The sequence below is a fragment of the Hirundo rustica genome, chromosome 3 (assembly GCF_015227805.2).
Source record: "Hirundo rustica isolate bHirRus1 chromosome 3, bHirRus1.pri.v3, whole genome shotgun sequence".
NCBI classification, from domain to species: Eukaryota; Metazoa; Chordata; class Aves; order Passeriformes; family Hirundinidae; genus Hirundo; species Hirundo rustica.
The window spans coordinates 10835990-10860388 of NC_053452.1; the positions used below are offsets into that span (position 1 = coordinate 10835990).

Genomic DNA, 24399 nt, shown 5'->3' on the forward strand with positions numbered 1-24399 from the left:
TTTAGAAGTAAGTGCTACTAAGACACAGGGTAGGTAAATCCACTCCTCTTCTACGCACTGATGCAGGTGACTCTTGCCACATGCCTCTTGCTCTTTTAGCTGGGATTTATAAATGCATGGAAAGCCACGAGGACACAGCAGGGCTCCAGCTTGGTCTGCACAAATCATTCATTGCATTTCTCAAAGGATCTACATCTCCTTTGCCTGATGTCCACTGAATTCCCGCTCAAGCAAACCTCGGTCACTAACCTTGTGGAGCCTTCTGCAGGAAGTGGGAGCCTGGAGCAGCCAACACTCCGTAGCTGGCAGAGGAAAGGGCAAACCACGCCACTGCTAAGGACAGATCCTCACGTGGGAAACTCTTGGCGTGTGCTCCATTGCAGCACCTGGCAGCCCTGGGAGCCACTAGGCTGCCTTGACGACACAATGCAACACCTCAGGCCTTGTTGTGCAGCCCCCAGAGAGGCACATTTTAATATCTTAATCTCCAGAACTGCATTTACGACCTGCAGCTGTGGTGCCAAAGAGGCCCCATAGCCCCTGACACACTGAGGCTACTGTTGGCCAAAGAGAGCTCTGGGGTTTCTGAAGTGACGTAAGAGAGTGAACTCAACTGCACTGGGCTGCTCTGCATTGGGGTGGAGAGGGGGGTTGGGGTTTTTTTGTATCCATCAGGTTATTTTGGGCCTTTATCACTTCTAAATTACAACGGTTCAAGCACAGTAATGGGTAAATGAGCAGGAATTAATTTGGCAGGGCTTTGGGCTTCCAGGGAAGGAGAACTAGAACTGATTAATTTAAAAAAGGATCCCCATCTTTCACATGACTTAAAATTAATATATAGTAACTAATGTGTTAGTTTATGACACAAATGACATGTTGGGGTTGCTCTGCAGCCTCTCCACCTCAGTGATTGGAGATGTGGTGTTCTCACTGCCTCACTCCCAGAACTGAATTTTTCCCTGATGTGGTTAAACTCCTATAGAGTATATTTTGGGAGCATACAGGGTTATGGACATTTCTGTGCCAGCTTTTTGTGGTATCATCTTCCAGCCTTTTCCAGAATTTTGATCCCTTTCAACCACAGGTATCTGCAAAGAGGGGTGAGAGGATAACCCCGTCAATCTCACAGAGAGGAAAATCCCTGCTGGTATTTGGATCGTGATTTCTGTATGACAGCTTAAAGACAAGCACTAAGCTGAATATGCCAGGGAATTCAAATGCTCTGATATACATCCTGTAGTATTAACAGATATTGAGCAAAAAAGTCGTGTCTCTGGACAATAATTAATAGGTTAACTGGGCAGGTTGTTTGCCAAATTCACCCCCACACGAAATGTTCCTGCTTTTCCCCTATTACTAACTTTTTTCTCAAAAGAGAAAGAAAGGAAAATTCATAAAGTTCAGAAGATGCTTATGGAACCAAATTATTGCTTAATATATCTACTGATCTTGATGTTCCTAGATTGTAAAAAGCAGAACAGTCCTTAGCAAGAGCTCTGCCTGATGAATAAGTTCCTCTACGGTTCTCTTTCACCACAGCATTTCTGAGAGGTCTCAGTTCGGTTGTGCTGGAAGATCACAGCACTATCACACTCGGGTTTAGGCCCAAGAGGCTCTGCAGAAAGCTTTGGGTTAAGGGTTTCAAACATGAATGTCTGCCTTGAATGTCTTTAGCAGTTTCTGACAACCAGCAATACTCTTAAGTTCTCTTAAGAAAGGTTAAATTATTCAAACTGGAGCTAAATACAAAGCTGGAAAATTGCAAAAATGAAAACTAAGGCTTGAACAAGCTGCTGGAGTTGAGCTGCCGATCATAAATTCATGCTGGTCATACAAAGGTTTTCCATTCATACCATGTATCACCACATTTACCCTTCTCAGAACTGACACAGGAAGGGAAATGGATTTCCTACATGGAGGGGAGGATAAAGAGAGGCCACATAATTTTTACTCATCCACACCCATGAATGTTGCAGTAGATGAGTTCTGCCTGATTCTCCTTCCAGCTGAGGGGATGCTGAGGTACCCATAGCATGGCTGAAGGCAGCCTCACAGACAAGCTTCCAAACTCCTGGACTTTGAATGGGATCTGAGTATCCAAGACAATCAACTATCTTTGGAAATCCTAGACAGGTAAGTGAATGCACCCACCCCGCTTCCCTGGGCAAGAGACACCTCTTTTTCTCATTTCATAGAGAGTATACAAAGAAATAGATTAAATTATTTGCACAAAGCTTCACAGGAAGCCAAAACTAGAGTTGACAGCTGTCTCCAGCATATTCTGGGTGATACTGGATTTGAATTCTGACATTTCTATTTTGCCTCTTAGCCAGAGCAAGGAATTGCACTGACACGGTTTAATCAGAACAACACTATATATTCCAGATAGGATTTTGAATATCGGAAAGGCTGCCTACTCCTCAAATGGGTTATATTTCTGGGAACAAGTTCTTATATTAACCAAATTGGTTGAAACCTAGTGGAGCATCCGACATTAACTCCTATGCACAGCAATGCTGGTTTTCCAGAAGAAAAAGGAGAAGAAATGACAACTCCAGTGTTACAAAAACCACACATCTACACTGATGAATGTTTTCTGGGCTGCTGTTTCTCTTATCTGACATGAGAATGAGGGGGGAAAAAAAAAAAAAAAAAAAAGGAAAATCACTGATAGTGAAAGAAAGAGTTGCTGCACACTATAAAAAGATGGAAAAAGTCAGAAATACAAGCTAAAGAGAGGAGGAATATTTAAATTGCAGGTGCAATTTTCTAGCAAAAGCAAATCATCACAGTGCAATTAAAGCTGCAGCCCAGATTTGCCATATCTGAAATTCTTACCACATCAAAAGGTCATTACCTGTATGGTTAAGGCATAAAACCAGATATTCTGGTGAGTAAACTTGTGTAAGACAGACCTCAAAGTTACAGCCTTGAAAACACTGAGAAAACATCAATTAACCATATTCTCTCATTACCCAAAGCGAAGCCTAAAATCAACATCACCCAAGAGTATCACCAGGAGAGGTTTGCAGTCCTGGAAAATCCTTATTCCCTGAGATGCAAGAGGTGATGAACAACACATGGGAAGTGAAATGGGCTCATCCTTCCCCCACACCATCACACCCTCATTTCTTGTGTTGTGTTCAGCTGTACCTGAAGACTCACCCTTCACACTCACCCTTCCAAAGCCTTTCAATTCCCAATTTATTAGGGCTACACAACTGCACCAACAAAAAAGATGGACAACCTCTGGGAGATGCCTTTCCCACTCATTCACTCTCTCTCTCATGTTTTTTTTAATGACAAAGGACTCCAGTGGGAATAGTCACCACCTTATCTGGGCATCCAGATTTCTGCTGGAGTCCACAGAAACACACAAAACACGGGATCACATCCCCATAAATTGCAGCAGACAAGCAAATTGCATGCTTGACAAATTGTATGCAGACCACAGGCTTGATCTTTAGCAAAAATCAAAAGAAAAAATCGCAACAATGTTATACTTTAACTCCTCAGAGCATTGTTAGACATCTAAAAATGAAAGCACGGGTTAGCCCAAGTTAGCCAGAGGCCTCAGCATAACAAAACTCACGCAAGATCTCTCATAAAGGAGATAACTTGAAGAAAATAAAGGCTGAAATTCTACTACTAGATTTTTCTAATCCATCTCTCATGTCTTTTCTTCGTCAGTTTTCTCTAATTCTGTGTTTGAATCATGTGTCACCTATGAACTCTACTGCAAAGCAATAAATAAAGAATAACAATAAATAAATGTTTAGATTGAATGTGAGGATTAAGCAGAAGGAGAGAATTTGTTCTCTGTCCCTTGCTACTGACATTTTGGTCCTTATTAACTTTTTGTCATTTCAACATCTGTGATAAGAAACTGATATGGTGAATTTTTACCTCTATGTCAGCTTTCTATGAAAAGTGAGAGCAATTTCCTAACACAGACCTTCTTTCAAATTAAGTTTACAGTACAGTAACACCTCATGGCACCTACAATATGCTCAGGATACCTCCCTTGAAGATAAATAACTTGTAAAATATTACCTCAAATAAAAGTTTAACATTTGTCATGTTTAATCAGCAATAAAAAAATCAGACATCTAATTCTTCACAATTTATCCTTCACCAACACTATGTTACTTCCAAGCTGAAACATGGAAAAAATTTGACATTTGCAGGCAGCATGGCAGAAAGGCAGCCTGCCATGTTATCAAAATAATTTATGTTCTTAACTTCCTGTGAGTCCAACATGAAAATAACATCTCCACCATTCCAGCTCTGAGTTTAGACAACTCCAGTGTTACTCGATGTGACACACTCAGGGACAGAAATCATCTTAAATTGACACCGATGGTCCCCCAAGCTGACAAACATGAGTTGCTTAAATTCTCCATGTGCTTCATTTTCTGTTCTAGGGAGCGATGTTTGAAACAGGAAAAGAGGGTCAGATCTGGGAGTAGAAGAGATTAAACTGCAATTTTGTTTTCCTTCTTTTCGGGCTAGCCTCTAGTATCAATCTCAGCCTGCTCTAAATTATGTCCAGCTGTCTGTTGCCCCCAGGGACAATTCTAGCAGCCAGAATTAGTTGGGAGTGCAGTGACATTTTAACCACACACAGTCTTCCTCCAGCCTACCTATCCTTGGGTTTCTGAGGACAATGGGGGGTGGCAACACATTCTCCCAGGAAGAAAAAATGCGAACATTGAAGTCGTAAACACATTCAAGCTAAAGAATTTATGAAAACTGTGAGGTTTAAAGAAAGCAAAAACTGAGATGTGACAAAGAGTTCACTAAAGCAGCAGGGAGTACAGTGCACAGTATTCAGAAGGAGCCAAAAGTAAGGGAAAAAGGAAAACTAGGGACCAGCCTGACAGGGCTTCATCAACTGTTACAGGGGTTGGCCTCAGCAGTGCCAAGCTGCTCGTGATCAGCATGGAAGGAGGGATGGTTTGACCACTGGGACATCTCCAGACACCCCAGATATGTAAATAAGTCGTCCTTCAGCTCGTTCACACTCCCATCAGTATTTCCAAGCATTTAAGTTCTGCTCTCCCACACCAGGCAAGTTTCCAATTGTCTCAGCAGGGACTATCTGAACTACCAAATCATGGACTGAGCCTCCTACCTCCATTTAAAGGGCTGACAGCGATCCTTGGCAGAACGGGGCATTTCAGCAAATGTATAACACTGGCTGAAGCCAAGGGAAGAGGATCCCTCCTCAGCCAGAGTTCAGCCATCCTCCAAAATTATGTTCCTGCTGTTCTCAGCTTTGCAGAACATCTTTCCAGAAGGGAAAAACCCAATTGCAGTCCTGTAATACAGGCAGTGTTTTCCCTTGTGGTAGCTTAAGACAAGACTTTTTAATTTTTTTACTTAATCCAGAACCCAACAACTTAAATTCTCTTCTCTTTGTGTGGCATGGATGACAATGCCACAATTCAAATGAGAATTCAAAACTCACTAAGTAGTCTTGCCAAGTAGATAAAAGCAATTATGCTGCTACTTTACATTCATTAGGTTATTAGAAATAGCTGTATTTCTTTCTATAAGAAAGAAACAATAAAGTTTAAAATATATGAGGGACCATATCACAAATAGGAATCGGATTTACACCAACGGAAGTGAACAGCTCAGAGCTCATCTAACACTGTGAAGCTGTATTCTTAAATAATGAAATTTAGGGTTTAAATGAATCATTTTGGAGCAGGAAAACACATGTTAAAAGATAGCCTGTTAAATATGAAACAAATATGCACATGAAAGTACATGCAAAATGTCCTAAAATGTAGTCAACTTAGAATTTCTTTTTCACACCACGTTATTGCTTCTGTTCGTTATTTACCAGTGAGCTGTGTGGACTGTAAGTAGGTTTTCAGGAGTCCCACTCACCTGTAAGCATAGAAACTGCAGTGAGGGAGGGAAAATCCTGCCTTCTCTCAAAACCACCTAAAAAATAAAAGGCAACATATGGTTGCAGCTACAAGTACTCTAAAATTACCAGCTTGGCTGATTCTAGAACAGATAAGAAGCTATTTGATTCAGAGACAAAATTAATGAGCACTGTATGGCTGTCCAAAAAGGAACTCATGCTTTATGCAAGATCAACTATAATTTAATGTTAAGAATTTAAGGGATTGTATAGGAAAGCCATTCTCCAGGCCAGCAGTGTCAGCAGTCTGCAGCCTAGTAAGATATTTTTTCAGATTTTCAGTTCTCTAGGCCCTTCAAGGTCTACATTAAGGAGGCAAAAACTTATTTTAGTTCAAAATTGAACTACAGGAACAGAATAGAGCTGCTCTACTGTGTCACAGGGCCGCCAGAAACAAAGCTGGGGAATTAAATAAAGATCCGGTGAACACATTCCTGGATACCTTTTCCTCACCCAAACCCACCAAAGCTTCTAAACCCTTACAATGCTTCCTCATCCTTCCTTCTGCCCATGAAATTTCCCCCTAGGTGGGGAAATAACAGCATTTCACAACTTGGAAGGGTTTTTAGAAGTGATGATTGCTGAACTGAGGTGGTGTCTGAGGAACAGGCATAGCCCTTCCTAGGGCTCCTCATGGCTTTCATCTTACCGAAATTTTAACACAACACATCAGTGCTGCTGGTACTTTAAATTTCCAGGGGAGGTTTAGATTAGAAAATACGGGGAAAAAAAAAAAAAAAAAAATTCAAGGAAAGGGTTGCAAGGCACTGAAAGAGGCTGCCCAAAGCAGTGGTGGAGTCACCGCCCATGGAAATGTTCAAAAATGTGTGGATGTGCGATGGGAGGGCAAGAATATTGGAAGTTCTGTTTGCAACCAGGCGAAAGGTAAGAGATCAAAAGGCATTTTTGTAAGTTTATTTTATTTTAAAAGTAAAAAAGTTGTGTTTGGTGTTTGGCTTGCATAATGCACGTCATAGAAGGAGAGGAAACTACCAAAGGTTTGAACCGGAGAAAAACCCAGATTTTCAGTCTCACTTCCACATCTGGTTGAGGTTGTAATTGAGAACATGGCGGTAATGGACCCGATAATCTTAAAGGTCCTTTTTTTCCCAACCTTAACGATTCTATAATCGTACGACTCACGACCGACCCCAGAACGATGGCCGTGCCGCGCTCCCTTGAAGATCCCAACCGGGACACAGCCGCCGAGCCGCTCCCGACTGCCATGAGGGAGCGGCTCGGGGGGCTGCGGCCGCCCTCCCCTCACGGCTGCCGGCGCGGGGCCGGCGGGGCCGCGCTGCCCGTGCCCGCGGCGGGGCCGTGCCCGGCGCTGCCCTCACGGCCCCAACATGGCGGCGGGGCCGCACCTGCCCCGCGCGCGCCCGCGGGGCCGGCAGGGGGCGCGCGCGGCGCCGGCGGGACAGGCGCCCGTTCTATTTAGCCCGGGGCCGGCACCGGGCGCGCAGCGACAGCGGCGGGGGAACGGCGGGCGTCGGGCGCGGACGGACCGCGGCTGCCGGCAGCGGGAGAACGGGCACGGCCGGCCGCCGGCGCCGCACGGCACCGGGGGGAGGGACGGCGAGCGGCCGCCGGCACCGCACCGACGCCGCGGGAAAGGGAACGAGCGGCCGCCGGCAGCGCACCGGCACCGCGCAGGCACCGCGGGAAAGGGAACGAGCGGCCGCCGGCACCGCACCGGCAGCGGGGCAAGGAGAGCGAGCGGCCGCCGGCAGCGCAGCGGAGGCGGCGGACGGGAGCAGCGGGCGGGAGCAGCGGGCGGCGCCCGCCCGGTCCCGCAGGTAGGAGCGGGCAGCGCGGGCGGGTCCGTGCCCGCCGAACCCCGGGCAGGGCTCTGCCCGAGCCGCTCCCCGGCTGAGCCCGGCAGGTGGGGGGTGCCCCCCACGCCTTGCTTTGACCGAAGAATTACTTTTCCGCCCCAAAGCGTGCGCCTTGTCCGGCGCTGCTCCCGGTGAGCGCTGGTGTGTTTTAAACTCCATTGACTGAGTATTTCCGCCCCTCTCTCCCAGCTGGATAAAATCCTCGGGCTGGGAAGCACGGCCAAGCCTCACCCTCTCCTTGCGGGAGCGAGCGGGCAGCGCCCGACCGCCTCTCCCAGGTAGGGGCTGGGTGGGCTCCCGGCAGGACCCGGTCCCAGGGGTGCTGCAGCCTCTTCCAGCAAAAGAGACCGCTAAAAGCATTCCTGCTTGATTTGTTTTTCCTTTCTTTTAAGGTTCACGATGTTGACAGCTATGTTCTTGGCTGCGCTCATTCTTATTACAGTACATTCGCAGGAAACTGAGGAAACCATAACGTACACGGTAAGTTTAATAGACTTGAAGATAATTAGTGCTTTGCGGGGATTCTTTGCTAGATGACCCTTAAGAAAAATCGAGTTTCTTGCCAATGTATAGCATGTGCTATAGGGGTTGCTGAGTTTGAATGTTAACCATAAAATAAGCTGTTCCTGCATTAAAACAGTATTTAAAAGTTCAAGTTGACAAGATTGAGCAAAATCATTACAACTGCTTGTTTGGAAAAGTTCCTCTGTGTGCTCCGTTTGAGGGACTGAATAAAATTAGGAAGTTTTTATATTTTTTAAATCCATTTTCAGAAAGGCAGAGTCCCTAGAACCTTCATTTGAAATATATGGAGTTTGACAGATAATTAGGTCAAACATTCCTTTGTGTTTTCTTATGGATGTTTCAAGCCGTTTTTAAGAAAACGTAAGTACTTCCAAATTTGGGGTTCTTAATGAAACATCTGAATCTTGGGATGATCATGGGACTGTTCTTTTCTGAGCTGGATTTGAGCAGTGGTTTTGCATGGCTTGATAAAATTCTTCAAGAATACTGGAAATAGGTTCTGCTTGCAACCAAGTGACAGGCTAAGAGATTTAAAGGTCTTTTTGTCAGCCTTTTTCTCTTCCATCGGCTTGTGTTCAGTGCTTGGCTTGCATAATGCGAGTCATGGAAGGAGTGGCAATTACCCCGGCTAGGGCTGGGGAAAAACCCGCATTTTCACATCTGATTACAGCTGTAATCCCTGCAACTTGCTTCATATGGGTGGACCTCTGGATATGTGCACACACATCAGCCCAATGCCACACAAGCAGAAAATTCTGCACACATGCAAAAAGTTAGAGAACCACAGCCAAAGCCCGGGATTGTGTCTTATACAAGTAATCCCACTGAAGTCAGTGGGATGGCTCAAGCAAGTAAATATTGCAGAGTTGGACCTTCTTGTAGAAGTCAGGGTTTAAAGAAGTCTCAAGTGAGCATCAGGAAGTCAGTAATAAAATACTTTAACACTGAGCTTTAGAAGCATTAGGGTTTTGAAAGCTGGGAGTAGCTTTATTTAGAGGCTTCTGTGATTTACTTTTTCTTTTTTTTTTTTTTTTTTTTTCTTTTTTTTTTTTTTTTTTTTTTTTTTTTTTTTTTTTTTTTTTCCTATATGTAAGTGGGAACTGAAGATGTAAGTACCTTCTGAAAATCTGGACTAAACAGAGATCCCACCCTCCTCCTTCCCCACTGTTATTATGTGGGGGTGGGTTAATTATGTAGCATTTCACATAATTCTGATTATACCAATTGAACTTTTCTAGCAAACCTATGTGGCTTGGGAACCTATGCTCCATTTTCGAGGAGGTCTTAGACTTTAGGTGCTTCACTGATCCTTCAACGCGGATCATGTAAAATGAAACATTAAAAACCCCAGCTTTGGGAGATTTTGCTCTTGGGATGCTACTGTTTCTCGTGCACACATTGTATCCACGGAGGGCCAAATCCTGTGCTATTGTAAAAGCCTTTGGCTGCAGTAATAGATGGACTTGGCTCCTTGCAGTTAAACAGACAGTATTTCTGTTGTGCATTAACTGGAATTGGGTGATTCAGTAAATGCATGAATTAGCTGTTTTCCTTTGGGTTTGCCTTTTCGTAGCTACAGTAACTTTGGAGTTGTCAACTCAGCATGCAGTCAATCCTTTAGAGAGTGTCCACTTACCCCTTGGGGAGAAAAACCCTTCCAAGCTACAACTCGCTGCCACATTTGACAAATCGCTGGTGTCACCTGCAAGAGAGGAAAATATTTTCAATCCTCCTGCTGAGTCAGAGTCCATCAGTAATGAGTCCCTCAAAATAACTTGAGAACAGGACCTGCAACAAGTGGATCTTGGCATCAGAAAGTCAAGTTTGTCACTTGTAAGTCCCTCAGGAGCAGACAAGTTGCAATAAGATTTAGCTTGCTTGACTGTGACTAATTACATTAGTCAGTTCCATTCTTTTTTTGTATGGGGCCATTAAAGTAATACCCTGAGAAGCCCAAGATGCACCTACACAGCACAGCCTGGTTGATTCAATGATATTTTAATATTTTAAATGTTTCTGCTGCAGTTGGTAGCACCATGATATTTTGCTGATCAGTCTTTGTAACCGTGACCTGCGATTAAAATGACTGCCCTCTGGATAATTTAATGTTTTTGGGCAGAGGAATAATGAAGATGCAGAGCATACTATTTAAAATTTTTCCTGAACTTGCTGGTGTGCATTGATATGAATAGTTGCTGAGTGTAGCCTTGTTTGAGTTTTGCAAAGTCTTGTATAAATAAGTAGTCCTGCTGCTATAAACTCTAATCATTTATTGTGTGTCTCACAATATAAATTGCCCTTCCTAGACTGGAGTCATATGATTAAAAACTGTGTGAATGAATTTCCAGCTATTATGGGATCCTTCCCCATTGCTAGAGTGCTAATGGGAGGGAGGATGAAGTCTGGGGGCACAGAGTCCTCTTAGTCCCTCTGGCAAACCGAGTCTGGGATGAAAGGGGTCCACTTGTTGGAAGGCAGGGAATGAGATCCAAATTTAGAAGAAATTGTTGCTTTTCATAAGAAGATTTTCATTCTGGTCAGCTTGGTCATGCCAAAGATCATCCAAGGATTCAGCCAAGGAGAGATGGTATAACACAGGGCATAGGAACAAGGCTAGGAGAAAGCAATGGTTTTCTCACTCTGTTCACAACAGGCAACATCTTGGAACTTCCCAAGACAGAGGGGGTCTCTGTGTATCTCAGAGTTATAGAGCATTCCAAGTGGGAAAGGGCCCACAAGTTTTGCTGTTCCTGCATAGCAGTACTGTACCAATTGCCCTTTTTTTAGCCTACCAAGGTATTGCATTCCCTTTGTGCCACGCTTCAAGTTCACTGAATAACTCAACTGTTTTTCCAAAACAAAGAATCCCGAGTAATCAAATTTATTTCTTTTCTTCTCCGCAGCAATGCACAGATGGCTATGAATGGGATCCTGTTAGGCAACGGTGCAAAGGTACAGTAAATAATTTTCAAAGACAGACTTGCCACTGGTATTCTTTAAGTATTCTCATTGCACACCCCTGTTTTGGACACGGAGGTGTGCGTGCATGTCTCGTCGTGTTCTTTGTGTTAATGGCTCTTGCAGAAGGTTCGACTGTTAAAAGCATGACTTGTGTTGTTGCTAACCACAGATATTGATGAATGTGAAATAGTCCCAGATGCATGTAAAGGTGGGATGAAATGTGTTAACCACTATGGAGGATACCTCTGTCTACCCAGAACGGCGCAAATTATTGTAAATGAGCGAGAAGAAGCAGCAGCTGAATCCACAAGTGGTCGAAACAACGTCATTCGCCGGACCCCGGCTGACCCCCAGCGCGTCCCTCCCAACCCAACCCACCAAATCCAGTGTGCAGCTGGGTATGAGCAAAGTGACCACAACGTGTGCCAAGGTAAGCCAGTGCCTGCCTCGGGTCTGCTTCCGATGCAGTCGCAGTGTGGGCGACCCCAGACCCAGGGGAACGACAGACTCGAGCTCTTGCACTGACTGGAAGGGGCTATTGCTCCATTAACACCTTTAAAGATACAAAAATAAAATACATGAATGTCACTGTTGTTGTTCAAGGTATCAGAACGTGCAGTTGGTTGCAGCCTTGAAGTCTGTTCCATCTATTTTGGGCTAAAAACTTGAATTAATTCCATTGTCTGTAGCTCCTGAAAAAAGTCTTGAAACAACTCTAGTGAAGCATTTTGTGTTGTATTAAGTATGTCTAGGAAAGAAAGTGCTCTGAAGAGTGGGCAATGCATCAAGGCATAAACAATCTGGAAAGGTTTGCAGAACTCTGTATTTTTCAGTAAGGGAATGCTGAATGAACAAAAAATAACCACAAGATGAGCTTTTGCTTAGAGCAGGCTGCAGCGCAGAAGGGTCCTGTATTTTTATTGTGAATAAGGAATATTCCTCCAGCAGTGGGAACTCAACTTCTGAACAGCCTGTGCTCTTCTGATCTCTGTGGAAGTAGCCCTAGGCAGACCCTGCCAGTTTACTTCCAGTCCTAGCCTGGCCACTCTTTGAAACTATGGCGATGAAGAGCTTTCATCTGAGTGTACATACACCACACACAGTGCCAAAAATTCTCAGGGCATTAGCAATGTTAATTGTATGCATTCAGGAAAGAGCCTCACAAGCACTACTGTAAACTAAGACTGTTTCATTTATTATTTTATATAAATAGTTTACTCTTCTACTTGCTGAAGTAACAAATGTTTAGGCCATTGTTTTGTTTTCTTTCATAGAAATGCATTCTACCCCTTGCTCACAAACTTGCTTTTCATGCACATTGGAGGGACACCCGTGCAAAGAGGGGGCAAAACTTGACCCCATGGTTCATCTTTTCCACTTTGTGGCCTGAAACAGTATAATCACATAAAATAGTACTTGAGGGACTGTAATCAGGGCAGGCTGTAACACACAGTGGTAGTTTCCTTCTCCCTGGTATTCATGTACACAGGACATTATTTATCACTAGTAAGTAAATTCCCTGTCATTCTGGAGCACAGTAATCATCATGGAGACTGGAGGAGTTATTTTTGTAGGCAAAGCCTCAGAGTTGCATTTCTGGCTTATCTGCTCATGTCCAAGATTTCTGTCACTCTGATTCAAGAATGTCAAGTACAGAACCTACCACAGGAGGTCAGATCTCCTTAACCCTGGGCGTTCACTAGGGGTCATCAAGGAAAAATCAATGCTAAGGATGGAAAATTGGCTTTTTCCTTAGTTTAACTTGGCAAAGCAGCAGCAGAACCAGGAGCAGAACTGCTGGGTTTGGTCTGGCACTCCTTCCTTCAGGTGATGCTGCTGGCACTACTCTTCACTGAAGAACTATAGCAAACTCTTCCAACTTCAGCACATAACATTTTTATTTGATAAAAAATGCAAGTCATGCTAGAAATTTTCAAAACATGACCATCCCTTTTGCTATGATGGCTTTAGGTGTATAAATTTGGGATACAGTAGAGCATTTTGACAGCATTTAGTACCCGTAGTTTGTGGTCCAAACAAAGGTTCTGGACTAGGTTTAACTTAGAGACTGACAACTGGTTGAGGTTTCTGTTCTGTTGAGGAGAAATTGGTGGTGATATATTGCTTTTATTTTACACCATGCTCTGGCTTCCTGGAACTTGCAACTAAATATTTCTATTCAATTCCCAAATCTTCGGTTAATTTATAGCAACAACTAAGTGTTGTTACAGTACCAGAACTTTTAACCGGCAGGCACACAAACTGTGGGGAAATCTTGGGCTTGACTGAGTCAAGCTACTCATTTCCTCATGCCAAAATTTCAATCTAAATGCAGAAAGCATGGAAATATTAGTGTTTAAAAGCTGAAATGTATTGTACTGAATGCATTCCAGCTGGAAGAAGGGTAGTGGACAGTGTGCTTGAAAGGAAGGATAAAAGAGTTTTGGAGCACTTAAAGCATGCATTCAGCTTCGTGATCTTCATGCTTTTCACTGCTGAAAATATCTTATAAAAGATAATCTCGATCAGCAATTGTCCCGCTGCGGATTTATTTAATTATGGTTAAAAGACTTTGCTATGATAACTGCTTGAGGCTCCTAGGGAGTGTAACTTACAGATATAGTCACACTTAAGCTTGTTTTATTGTTTAGTAAATCAAATATGAAGTCCAGCTCCTTCTAATCGTTTGCAGATGTATGACATTTTCCTTCCAGTCCAGCAGCACTAAGTATTTTATAACCAATGTGAAAGTGTGGAGACCTCTGTTTCAAACAATAACATGCTCTGAGGAGCTGAATTACTGACATCATGCTGCAGTGTGAGGGGCCTTCTGTTTCAACACAAATGTCCCCTTCCTTTTAAAGCATGGAATAGTGGGGGGACGACAGGCCAAACACGCTCCTTTGGCTCCTGTGCTTGGAATAAAAGGCCGTAAACGACACTGATCCTGGTGGATTTCACTCCAGTGATGTGCTGATGCACATTTTTATAACTACTAGTGAGCAGAAACATCTTCTAGTGTGACCACATTGATGTTAGACGTGAGGGTAGCAAACATTTTCCAGGACATTCTTAAGATACTCTTTATGAGCAGTGATGCCAGGAACCCCCAAACTGAAGCAAGGATGAGGGAGGTTATTCTGGAGGAAGATCTCTGATGTGGAAAAAGTTGTGCTTCAGTGTAAACACTTGAACTGTAGTTTAAATTCTCATTTTATGACCTTACCTAATCCCCTCCCTCCCCATCCCAGTTAATTTCTGCTTCATTGTCACTCCTAAATTTGGTCCCTAATGGAGATTCCCATATGTGGCACCTGGTCACACTTTCAGGAAGCCACTGGGATGTTCAGCCCTGCCAATGCGAGAGTATCACTGTAATGGGGAAGAGCAAAAAAACAAAGAAATAATTTGAAGCAAATTACTGAGTTAACTCATGTTCCCAGATTTTTTTTTCTGATAAAAACTATAAATAGCTGTACTCTGTGCCTGCATAGAGGACTGAGGTGTATTTTACTTTGTTGTTAGGCTCTCTGTGATTTGAGTCTGCTCCTATTGATTTCAAAAGAATATCACCCAATTAATTCAATTTTGTCAAACCTGGTCTGCAAGAAAGTACTGGCTTCTCCTAGAATGCTAACAACACTTGAATTTAAAAAAAAAAAAAAAAAAAAAAAAAGTACCAAATAACCTGTAAACTTGAGAAGGGAAAAGAACTAATTTTCCTAAATTCTTATCATGCTGGCAATGCAAGCAATAAAATAAGCAAACATTTTTGCTCCCCTGTTGATTAGCTTTTGCTATTTCTCCAGCCTGTTTGAAACCCTTTGTGCTGCTGCAGTGTCAAGTACTGGGGGGAGAGAGATTGCAGTACAAGAGATCAGTGCTTGCTGATGTGGGAGAAAAACATTTTTCCAGAGTTCTGCCCAGACTTGGTGGACATTGGTTGCCTTTTTTCCTCTTCTGCGGAAGGAGGAAAACAAATGAATTTCTTTTCTGTGCTGTGGTTATTTTTCCTCCTGATCATTTTAGGTACCTTTACACTTGTAGAGGTTAGGTGGGTTTTTGTTTGTTTTGTTTTCCGGTACTTTTCAAAGTAACTTATCATACTCAAGCGATGCTTTTATCTCAAGAAGTTAATTGTGAATAAGTCAAATAAGGGCAACTTTTTCGTCTGTAGAATGCTTTTTGTTGTCATCCTGTTAATGAGGGAGGGACAAGAGGGAGCAGTTCATGATGACTTGTTTTCCATAGAAAAATCACTTTATTTTATATATATTTACATATGTCAAGGATGTGCAGCTGGCCTATAAAGGATATAAAAGGTGTGTGCGTGCAGGTGCACTTGGCAGCCCTTGGCACAGCCTGGCTGTGCTCTGGCAGCAGGTTCTTGCCTGGCATTTTGGCTGGGGCACTGCAGCTCCTAATGAGCTGCACTGACTGTGCTTTGATCTCCCTCCCCAAGAGCTCCTGGAACGTGCAGCTGCCTCCAGCCCAGCTGAAACAACCTGAAATGCACCCCAGGGGTGCCACTAATGTGCCACAACCATTAAGGAGCACTCAGACTCCAGGGAGCCTCAGAAGTACATGGACTGGGATTTTGGAGCCTCTGCACCAAACTGGGCTTCGCTTGTATGGGCTCAACCCATTTTCTAACACAGACATGGCCTTAAATACAGCTATGGAAGTTCCTTAGCCATGGAAATGTTTTGGAGAGCTTTTTGTAAAATATTGCACCATCCCAAGTTTTACCCCTTCCTATAGGTAAGAAGTGCTTCTAAAAATGCTTCAGGGCTGCTTGTAAAAGAGCCTGAGGTGTGATGAGTTTAGTTCCAGAGTTGTTCCTCTCAAGGCAAGTCGATTTCCAAGGACATGCAGTGACAGGACAAGGGGGAATGGATTTAAATTGAAAGGGAGTAGGATTAGATTAATTATTAGGAAAAAATTCTTTTCTGTGGTGGTGATGGGGCCCTGGCACATGTTGCTTAGGGGAGCTGTGGCTGCCCGATCCCTGGAAATATCCAGGGCAAGGTTGGATGGGGGCTTGGAACAACCTGGAATAGTGGAAGGTGTCCTTGCCCATGGCAGGGGTGGAATGAGATGATCCTCAAGGGCCCCTTCCAACCCAAAATACTTTATGATTCTGTGAACACCATTAGGCCTGTTGAGTTTGAGGATAGGATGAGGACAGAGCCTATGGCAGGAAAAATAAGTCCCGGTTCTGTGGTTTAGGAAGGCAGTAGCTCAAAGTGATTCCCTCAGGCCATGTGTTTGTGCAGCACTCCAGCAATTGGGGAACACTTGTTGCCAGCTGTAGCCACTCTAAGAGACTGACCTGGTTACATGTCATTCAATACTCATTACTGGGACATAGGAATTTTGCAGATCTAAGAGGAACCACAGAAGGACACAAGCTGACACTTTCACTGCTTCATAGCTTCCACTTAATTCCTTGTACATTCAGATACATCATGCAGAGATCATCTTTCATCAGCCCATCCTGAACCAACCTTTCAAGCTGTTAACCTGTGAAACTGCTGCATTCTCCTGCAAAGCAGCATCTCCTTAGTAGCCCTGAGGGTCTAGAGGGGTGTTCACAAAAACCCATTTTATTTTGAGGGCCTGGTTTGGGGCATTTTTTTTAAATTGGGCCGCTCTGAATCATCTTCCCATCTGTGCTATTTGCACAGCTGTGGGTGTCAAGTCAAGACCTTGGAGAGATATTCTCTCTTCTGTCTGACCATTTTACTGTGAACATCCATCACAAGCATAAATACTAGCAGCTGCTTTCCTTTCCTGAGTTAGTGACTGCTTTCCCATTGTCCTGACCCCTGCAGGAGTACTCTCAGTGTGTTGCAGCTAAAGATTCCTCCCATATGCTCATCGGGCTGAGTGTACTAGAGGCAAGCAAGCTTCCCCGAGTTGTATTTACCTTAGCTTCCTGAATTGGGATTATGCAGGCAAGCACTGGACTTCAAGTTTAAGTAAACTCATTAGCAGTTCTCATGGCTTCTTGCAGCAGAAGAATGGGATCACACAGTAGTCACCTCAGCTGTCATCCTTGTGGGCTGCATTTGTTGATTTTAAAGCCTGTTGCCTTAGTAGCTCGGAGGAGGCTCATGTTTTGACAGACAAAACACAGCAAATGGATTCAGAAGGCACATGGCCTGAAGAAAATCCAAACTCCAGCCATCTGTCCTCCTTCAGAATTCCTCCCTCTAAGCTGGAGGTCTTTTCCACAATGCAATCAGGAATAACACCAGATAGCAAAGGGGAAGAATGTGCTTATGCCTGATCCTGACTTGGCATCCCAGAGTACTTGGCACCCCATTAAACAGCTCAGAGCACTTATTTCTCTCTTCGAGGAATTCCTGTACCTGTTGCAGACACTCAGATCTGAGACCCTGCAAGTCAGGAGAACCACACCAGGAGTAAGGGGTGTCACCTGCAGCACCAGAGGGCACCGAACAGGACTTGGGGCAGCATGGGCTGTGCTCCCTGTGCCAAAACCTGCTCTCAAAGGATCATATTCCACAGCATCGCAGTGATACAGGCGCTTCCCCAGGCAGTGCCAAGGCACACTGGCAGCTGCTTTTAGCACCTCTCTCAGGTAATTTTATAGTGACACTATTGTCACTGGGATGTTCTCATTGTGCTTGCCCTGAGCACTTGTTTCCTCCCAGTCTCCTGCACAGTCACTCATCAGCCTCTTGAGAAAGGCTCTGTGCTCCTCCTCTCCCCAGTGTTTTGCTCAGGATGATTTTCTCTCAACCACCACTTTTTTCCTCCATATTCAAACCTGATTCCTACTTCAGATTAATTAGTGTATAAAGGAAATGCTCTTACCCATGCTTTATTTTCACTCTTGCAGTCTGGGTTACTGAGTCACCTTTGCCAGATCCTGTTTCTAAAGGACGTCAGCATTGCAGACACATTTTTTTGAAGGTCCAAGATTTTTCTTGAGCACCTCCAGTGATGGGACACAAATTTAGGAAGCTGGAAAACTAATTCAAGAGCTGAAATTTGAAACTTATTTTCCTAATTTTATTCTCTTTCCAAGTGATATCTCCGTTCCCATGCTAGCTGCTGTTTCTGTGTGCCAAAACAGCCCTACAGGAAGAACAAAACTTCCTGCAAAGGCAGCAGAGGCCTGTTTGATTCTTCCCTGCAACACCCAGGGATGCCTGTGTTCCTCTCCCTGTCCTTTTCTAGGGAATCCCATCTGCTGCCCCACAGCCAAGCAAGTCCCCAGCACCGTGGGAACTCATTCAGAGTGGTGTTTAGACTTGCTGGTTTGCCATTTTTCTACTGCCAAAGACAGTGGGTGTATTAGAGGACTCCCTTATGGCGAGATATTTTTGGTCTGGTAGAAACCACAAGGAGAGCGTAAGTTTTGAGTTCACCTACCACGATGCATCTTAAACATTCCACATTTTTTGTGGTGTAGTCAACCCCTCTTGTGCAGCGCTTTGTCATGGCAACCCCTTTGTACTGTGTCTGTGTTAATTGGGATTATTGTAAGATGAGCTTGACCACCTCCTTTCATAACACTTCAAGAATATTTATTTTTCCCCCCTCTGTGATGCTTCTTGAGCTACTTTTTCTGAGTTATCATCATTTATGCATGGTCTAGAATAAGTCACATGAAATTTAAGCCTCCTTTGGGCTGAAGGGTTCTTATCAAAGGGAATTTTGCCAAATACCTGTCAAAGTTTAGACACTTCTGTCCACAAGGATGGAAGATCTGAACTGGGCTTGTAAGATCTCTGTTCTCTGTATGACAAGACTATCTGGAATAGGTAATCAGACATATAAAGTTCATGAGTAAAAAGCATGAAATTTCACAAAGAAATATCTGTTTCACCTTTAATTTGCTAAGTTCTGTTTTCATAGCAGCCAGAAAGCAACAGTTTTGGAGAGAAAGTTATTTGTCATAATTCAATAGACAGCAAAAATTAACTTGGGGAAAAAAGGAAAAAAAAAAAAAAAAAAAAAACCAACAACAAACAAACAAAAAAAAATCCACCAAGAACGCTGCTAGTGCCTTCTTTCATCTACCTTTTAACTTTACCAAAAATACAAGAGGGGTTTGCAAATTACAGAGCTCTGGAGAATTTTAGCACATGCATAGTTATTATAAAATACCTTTAATACTCATTCACATTTGTGTCTTATTTGTTAATCTGAAATCATGTTAAAGGTTGCTCCTGTTGTAAGCAGAGTAGAGAAATGTCTCATTTTTTTAGGTATAATTGTATGATCAAAGCTGGAAAAAGTGACTAAGAAAATATTTGTTACACACTTTCATAAGCTACAGTGCTAAGAGAAAGTTCTTGAGGCTCAGAAATTAATTAGACCTTTTTTGGAAAAATGTATCCCAAGCTCTTAATTAAGCATTTTTAAAATTAGATATTCTGTAGCCTCTTGTATGTTGCTATTACTGAATGGCTTAAATAAATAATTTTAAAGAAAAAGAACTTTAATGGAATGACAGAATTCAGCGTGTGAAGGGATGTTTATTTTGGGAAACTCCAAATCTGGCTTTATTAACTCCTGATTTTAAATATCCATGACTTTGAGTAGACATATTAATTAGCTGAGCCTGTTTTGATCAGCTCTGAGGAGGAGAAGATATTGCTGAGCCTTCCTTTACAAGCTGAATTTAACATGAAGGTAACTCCTGGTCTGGTGCACGACGCGGTGTGAGATGATTTGAGCAAATCTGACACTGCACGTGAGCATGTTCAGCCCGTGCCTGAACAGATGTTCCATAGAGATTCCTGAGTACAGGCAGAGCTTGTTCCAGGGTTTTAACGTGCATCTACCTGCACGGGTGGGATTCCTGTGAGCAGGTAGCTGGGCAGAACCTGTGCAGTCAAACAAATCCCACTATCAGATGGAACCCAAAGACAAACTTTGACCAGGCAGATTGATGTACAAAACTGGGCCTTATACCAAGAGTTAAGTTTGAGTTTCAATTTCAATTAAAATTCATCAGAGTTAAAGAAACTCAAGGAGGGGAAAAAAAAAAAAAAAAAAAAAAAAAAAAAAAAAAAAAAAAAAAAAAGGCATCTTATGGGATATAAACCCTGATAATTTCAGAAAAGCAGTAATTTGGACAATCAGTTCCTGAATATCTGTTAGCATTATGAATTTAGAAAGAAATCCTTATCAATCCTGTAACAGCTGTTGTCAGAAGTACTTAAAATAGGGAAGCACAAGGACTTTTGACAGGTAACAGTGTTCTGTGTCGTTTTAAAGAGGTTGCCAATAAGGAAACATTTAATAACAATCTTGCACAGAGCAAAGGAATCAAACATGGCAAAGAGAGCAGAAATTCAAGTGTGATTTTAGCTGATGTGGCCTATCTTAGAAAAATAAAAACCAGGAGAAACGATCTCTTTCTTGTCTACACTTACTCTGGGGAGAATTTTGAGCATCTGGTATACAGAGTAGCTGGAATTAAATACTAATATTACATACTAGTTAGTAAATTAAATTTTGAGCATCTGGGATACAGAGTAGGTGGAATTAAATAACACTTTCAGAAGCAACAAATGCTTGTAGTTTTTAAAGCACTTTCTTTATAAATGAATTTGTTCTCAAGGGACTTTCTTATTATTCTGTGGAGCCAGTTCTCCACGAAACTTTGAGAGGATAAAACAAGAACTGGGTAAAACAAGGACTTGTTTGTCACGCCTGGAGTGTTAAAAGCAGGAATATAGGGATATTTCACAGGGCAGTGAGTACCAAATCACATCAGAAATAAGCAGTGCTTTGGAGCAGCCCCTGCTCTGTCCCTGTGGGCTGCGGATGACACCGGACTTCATTCCTCCCAGAAGTTGTTGGAGACTAAATCGGGAAAGAGTGCAGAATCCAAAAGTCATTCCCACTTCCCAATGGGAAAGAAAAAAAAGTGTTCTTCTCTGACATCATCCTGCCTGTATGTACTCTGCATCCAGACTTTCCTCAGTCTTATCTGGCTTAACTTAAAGCATCAAGACAGATTTTCTTTCCCACTCTCTCCTTACGTGTTACTGGAGTACAAAATAATATGTGGATGGTTGCAATACCCAAAGATATTGCTGACATTTCCAGTGCTTTTTCCCTGGAGCAGAAAGCACTGTATAAGCAGATAGAAATGATAGACTTAAAACCACTGAGCACCTCTTGGGTTTCTGGTGTTTGCAGGAGCAGGAGAACTTTACAGCTTGAGTTAACCTGAGGTGGAAGACAGTTAGAACCACACTTCTGATAGCATTTGTGCAGGAAAAGTTGGGTGCAGAAACATTTGGGTGCAGGAAAAAAACCCACCCATTTTCTGCTTTTTTAAAAACTGACCATTACTTAAACAATCCAGAAACTATATTAACAGGTTTTAATCTATTAATCAGCATGTGAAAAAAAGATGACTTTGGGGAAGGGGAAACTTTTTTGTTTGTGTTCCAGGACAAAGTATTCCCCTGTTAGAAACTGTGGCTCTCTATGCCTATAAAAAGGAAAATTCCCCATTTCTAGACAAGATATATTTATGAAAAGGTTCCTTCATTATGTATTTAAATCAAAACATTCTCTCCATTCTGGCTACACTCAGAGTTCAGTATCCACTGTGAGGAGAATCTCTTCCTTACTATGTATGCAGATTTATAAGGCTCCAGGCACCTTTGAAATAAATTGAAAGCACAGCCATGTAAGAGAGCCAAACCCCAAAACCAGCCAAGAAGATCCACCCAGCAACACCCTCGAACACCCTCAGCTCTTCTCCTAGCCACAGCTTTAGAGCACTGGTCTTGATCTCGTCTCTCCTTTCTCCACCCTCCTGAAAGCTTCCTGGGGGATTCCCCAGCTCCGGAGCCATGCAGGGGCTGTTTGGGATGCAGGAATAGTTCACTTGCTTGGTTTCCTTCCCTCTCAAACAGCTCAGGAGCAGGGCAGCTGTTTGTAGAGCCTGGGACAGAGGGATACTGAAAAACAGGAGCAGCAGGAGAAAGCAGCAGCTTGGGGATGAAGAGAGATTTTAACAGCAGATAAAAGTGTAGCAAAACCATACAGAAATAATGAAGGCATGTTTGTAGCTGTTTTTTCCCACTTTGAACTTCACAGTTTGAGTATTTGTGATGCTGGAAGGTGGTATGGTTGGAGAAGCCCCCAAAAGGAAACGCTTCCCAAAATCTCTGCCATGGATTAGGACTGGGGCCAACAGTTTAGGAAATTGATCAAAGGTCTGGACATTTTATACAGTGAAAGCAGAAGTTAAAAAGCAACAACTTTTAAAAATATTAAAAAACCTAATTTATGCTTAGGGCAATCCTCAGATCTTAATGAATGTCAGGATGTAGTTGATTGTTGAAGAGCAGATTGGTGATATCTATACTTTCCTGAAGTATCTCTGAGTGCAATTTGAAAAACATATAGAATCTGTATGTTTTCCATCATTGTGGATTTGGTGGCTGTTACCTCTGGGTTGAGCAGAAAGCCAATTCCCCAAAGCTCTGGCTAAACAGCCTGGTGGACATCAGTTTTTCAGTCCCATAATGGAACCACTCCTGACCCTACAGACTGCAGAGGGTTGAGCCTTTTATGGGAGAGCACAGACCAGTGTAGTTTTGTTAAAAATTAAAACCACTAGGAAATTCAGACAAAAGCTTCTGTAATTCTGACAGAGCTGTGTGTAAATAATCTGATTGTTAGCTGTCAAATCCATTTCTATGTCAAAAAGAAATCAGGTATTGATACCAGAACTTGTCATCGTAGGAGTCAGGGTTTGTTATTGTGGGGTAGAGCAAGCAATACCGAAATCCAGTGACACTGAGTACTGGCACAGCTTCCAGGGGCCCCCCAAGGCCCCATTCTTTTGAACAACGTGTGCACAGAGAAGGAACTGTCTTTCACTAAAACCAGCCTCATGGGGCATGCACTTCCCTACCTTAAGGGTCGGACTCAATGATCTCTTTCAGCTCGGAATATTCTGTGATGTGTTACTTAACCAGCACATCACGCCCCACTATTGCTGTGTTCACTGGTGCATTTGGGACAAAAGCAGCAGCACAAGCAGCTTATATCATTCCTTGCATTTGATTCTTTGTTTTAGTATCTGTCATGTCCAAGCCAGCCAAAAAATGGCCTCAGAACATTCTGGCTGGTGGAGGCTGAGGAAGCCCCGGGGGCTCCATTCACATGCCTCATGTGTGACCAAGCAGGGGCTGAGGAGCCACTGCACAGCCTGGTCCTCAGGGTGGGGTCCCACTCCTGCTGCAGCCCTGAGCAGCAACCTAAAGAAAGCATTAAAGAGACAAAAGGGACCGGTCGGGATTTTCACGTACTCATTGGCTATCGGGGGGTTCAGCCAGCAAGAACAACCCCAAGTGTGTAAGAACAGGAAAAACAGCAAAAAGGCAGCACAAACCAAAAAAGGGTTTTTAATTTGGCTGTAACATTCCGAGCGGGACAGCCGTGGGATCTGCCTGGATGGAACCCATCGCCGCGGAACACACCAACACACACGCACTCGGCTTTACGGCCCAGAGTTCCAGAACTGCCTCTGTCACACAAAGCCAGCTTCAAGACAGCATTACTGTCCCATTGGGATGCACTTGGGATGGGCTGCACAGACAACAGCCCTTAAAAACTGGAACGATAATATGCAGGTTTTTCCATTCCTATCATTTGTCCTTAATTTGAAAAATTAAATGCTTATGTCCCATTGTTAACTATTCTTAGCACTAATTTCACAATTTAGCCCAGTGGTGACCAACTGGTTTCCTTACGGTTATTCTCTTAATTCACAGCTGGGCTGAATTTATTTAGCTTGGTGCTTAGGTTGCATTAAAAAAGAAGTTGTGTGACAGTTTCCACAAGTTTTAATCAGAAACCTCACTGCACTCAATTCCTGCCTGAAGAACACTATAAAAAGTCAGAGGAAAGAAAGGTAGTAGAGTTCTCCATTCTGGTTATGGCTTAGAGTATGTTTACAGCAGCTCAGAATGATTCAGGTGAGAAGGGATCCTGGGAGGTCTCCAGCCCAACATCCTGCTCAGCTCTGAGATCAGACCTGGGAGATTTATCTAGTCAGGGCTTGAAAAACCCCGTGGAAGGAGAGCACAGACTTTTTCTAGGCATCTGTTCCACACCTTGACT

The 24399-nt window shown here is 43.2% G+C and overlaps 1 protein-coding gene across 2 annotated transcripts in view; it reads left to right on the forward strand.

The window, feature by feature from the left end:
* The first annotated feature begins 7672 nt into the window (after window positions 1-7672).
* Window positions 7673-24399, forward strand: part of EFEMP1 (EGF containing fibulin extracellular matrix protein 1) — a 45841-nt gene continuing 29114 nt past the window's right edge. Inside the window, exons 1-5 of one of the 2 annotated variants that reach the window (XM_040059419.2) lie at window positions 7714-7740; window positions 7969-8057; window positions 8172-8259; window positions 11208-11256; window positions 11435-11695. In XM_040059419.2, the coding sequence (XP_039915353.1) occupies window positions 8179-8259; window positions 11208-11256; window positions 11435-11695 (391 nt within the window). In that variant the 5' untranslated portion in view covers window positions 7714-7740; window positions 7969-8057; window positions 8172-8178. Of the gene's footprint in view, window positions 7741-7968; window positions 8058-8171; window positions 8260-11207; window positions 11257-11434; window positions 11696-24399 lie in introns of both variants that reach the window. The other variant, XM_040059420.1, reaches the window with a different exon arrangement.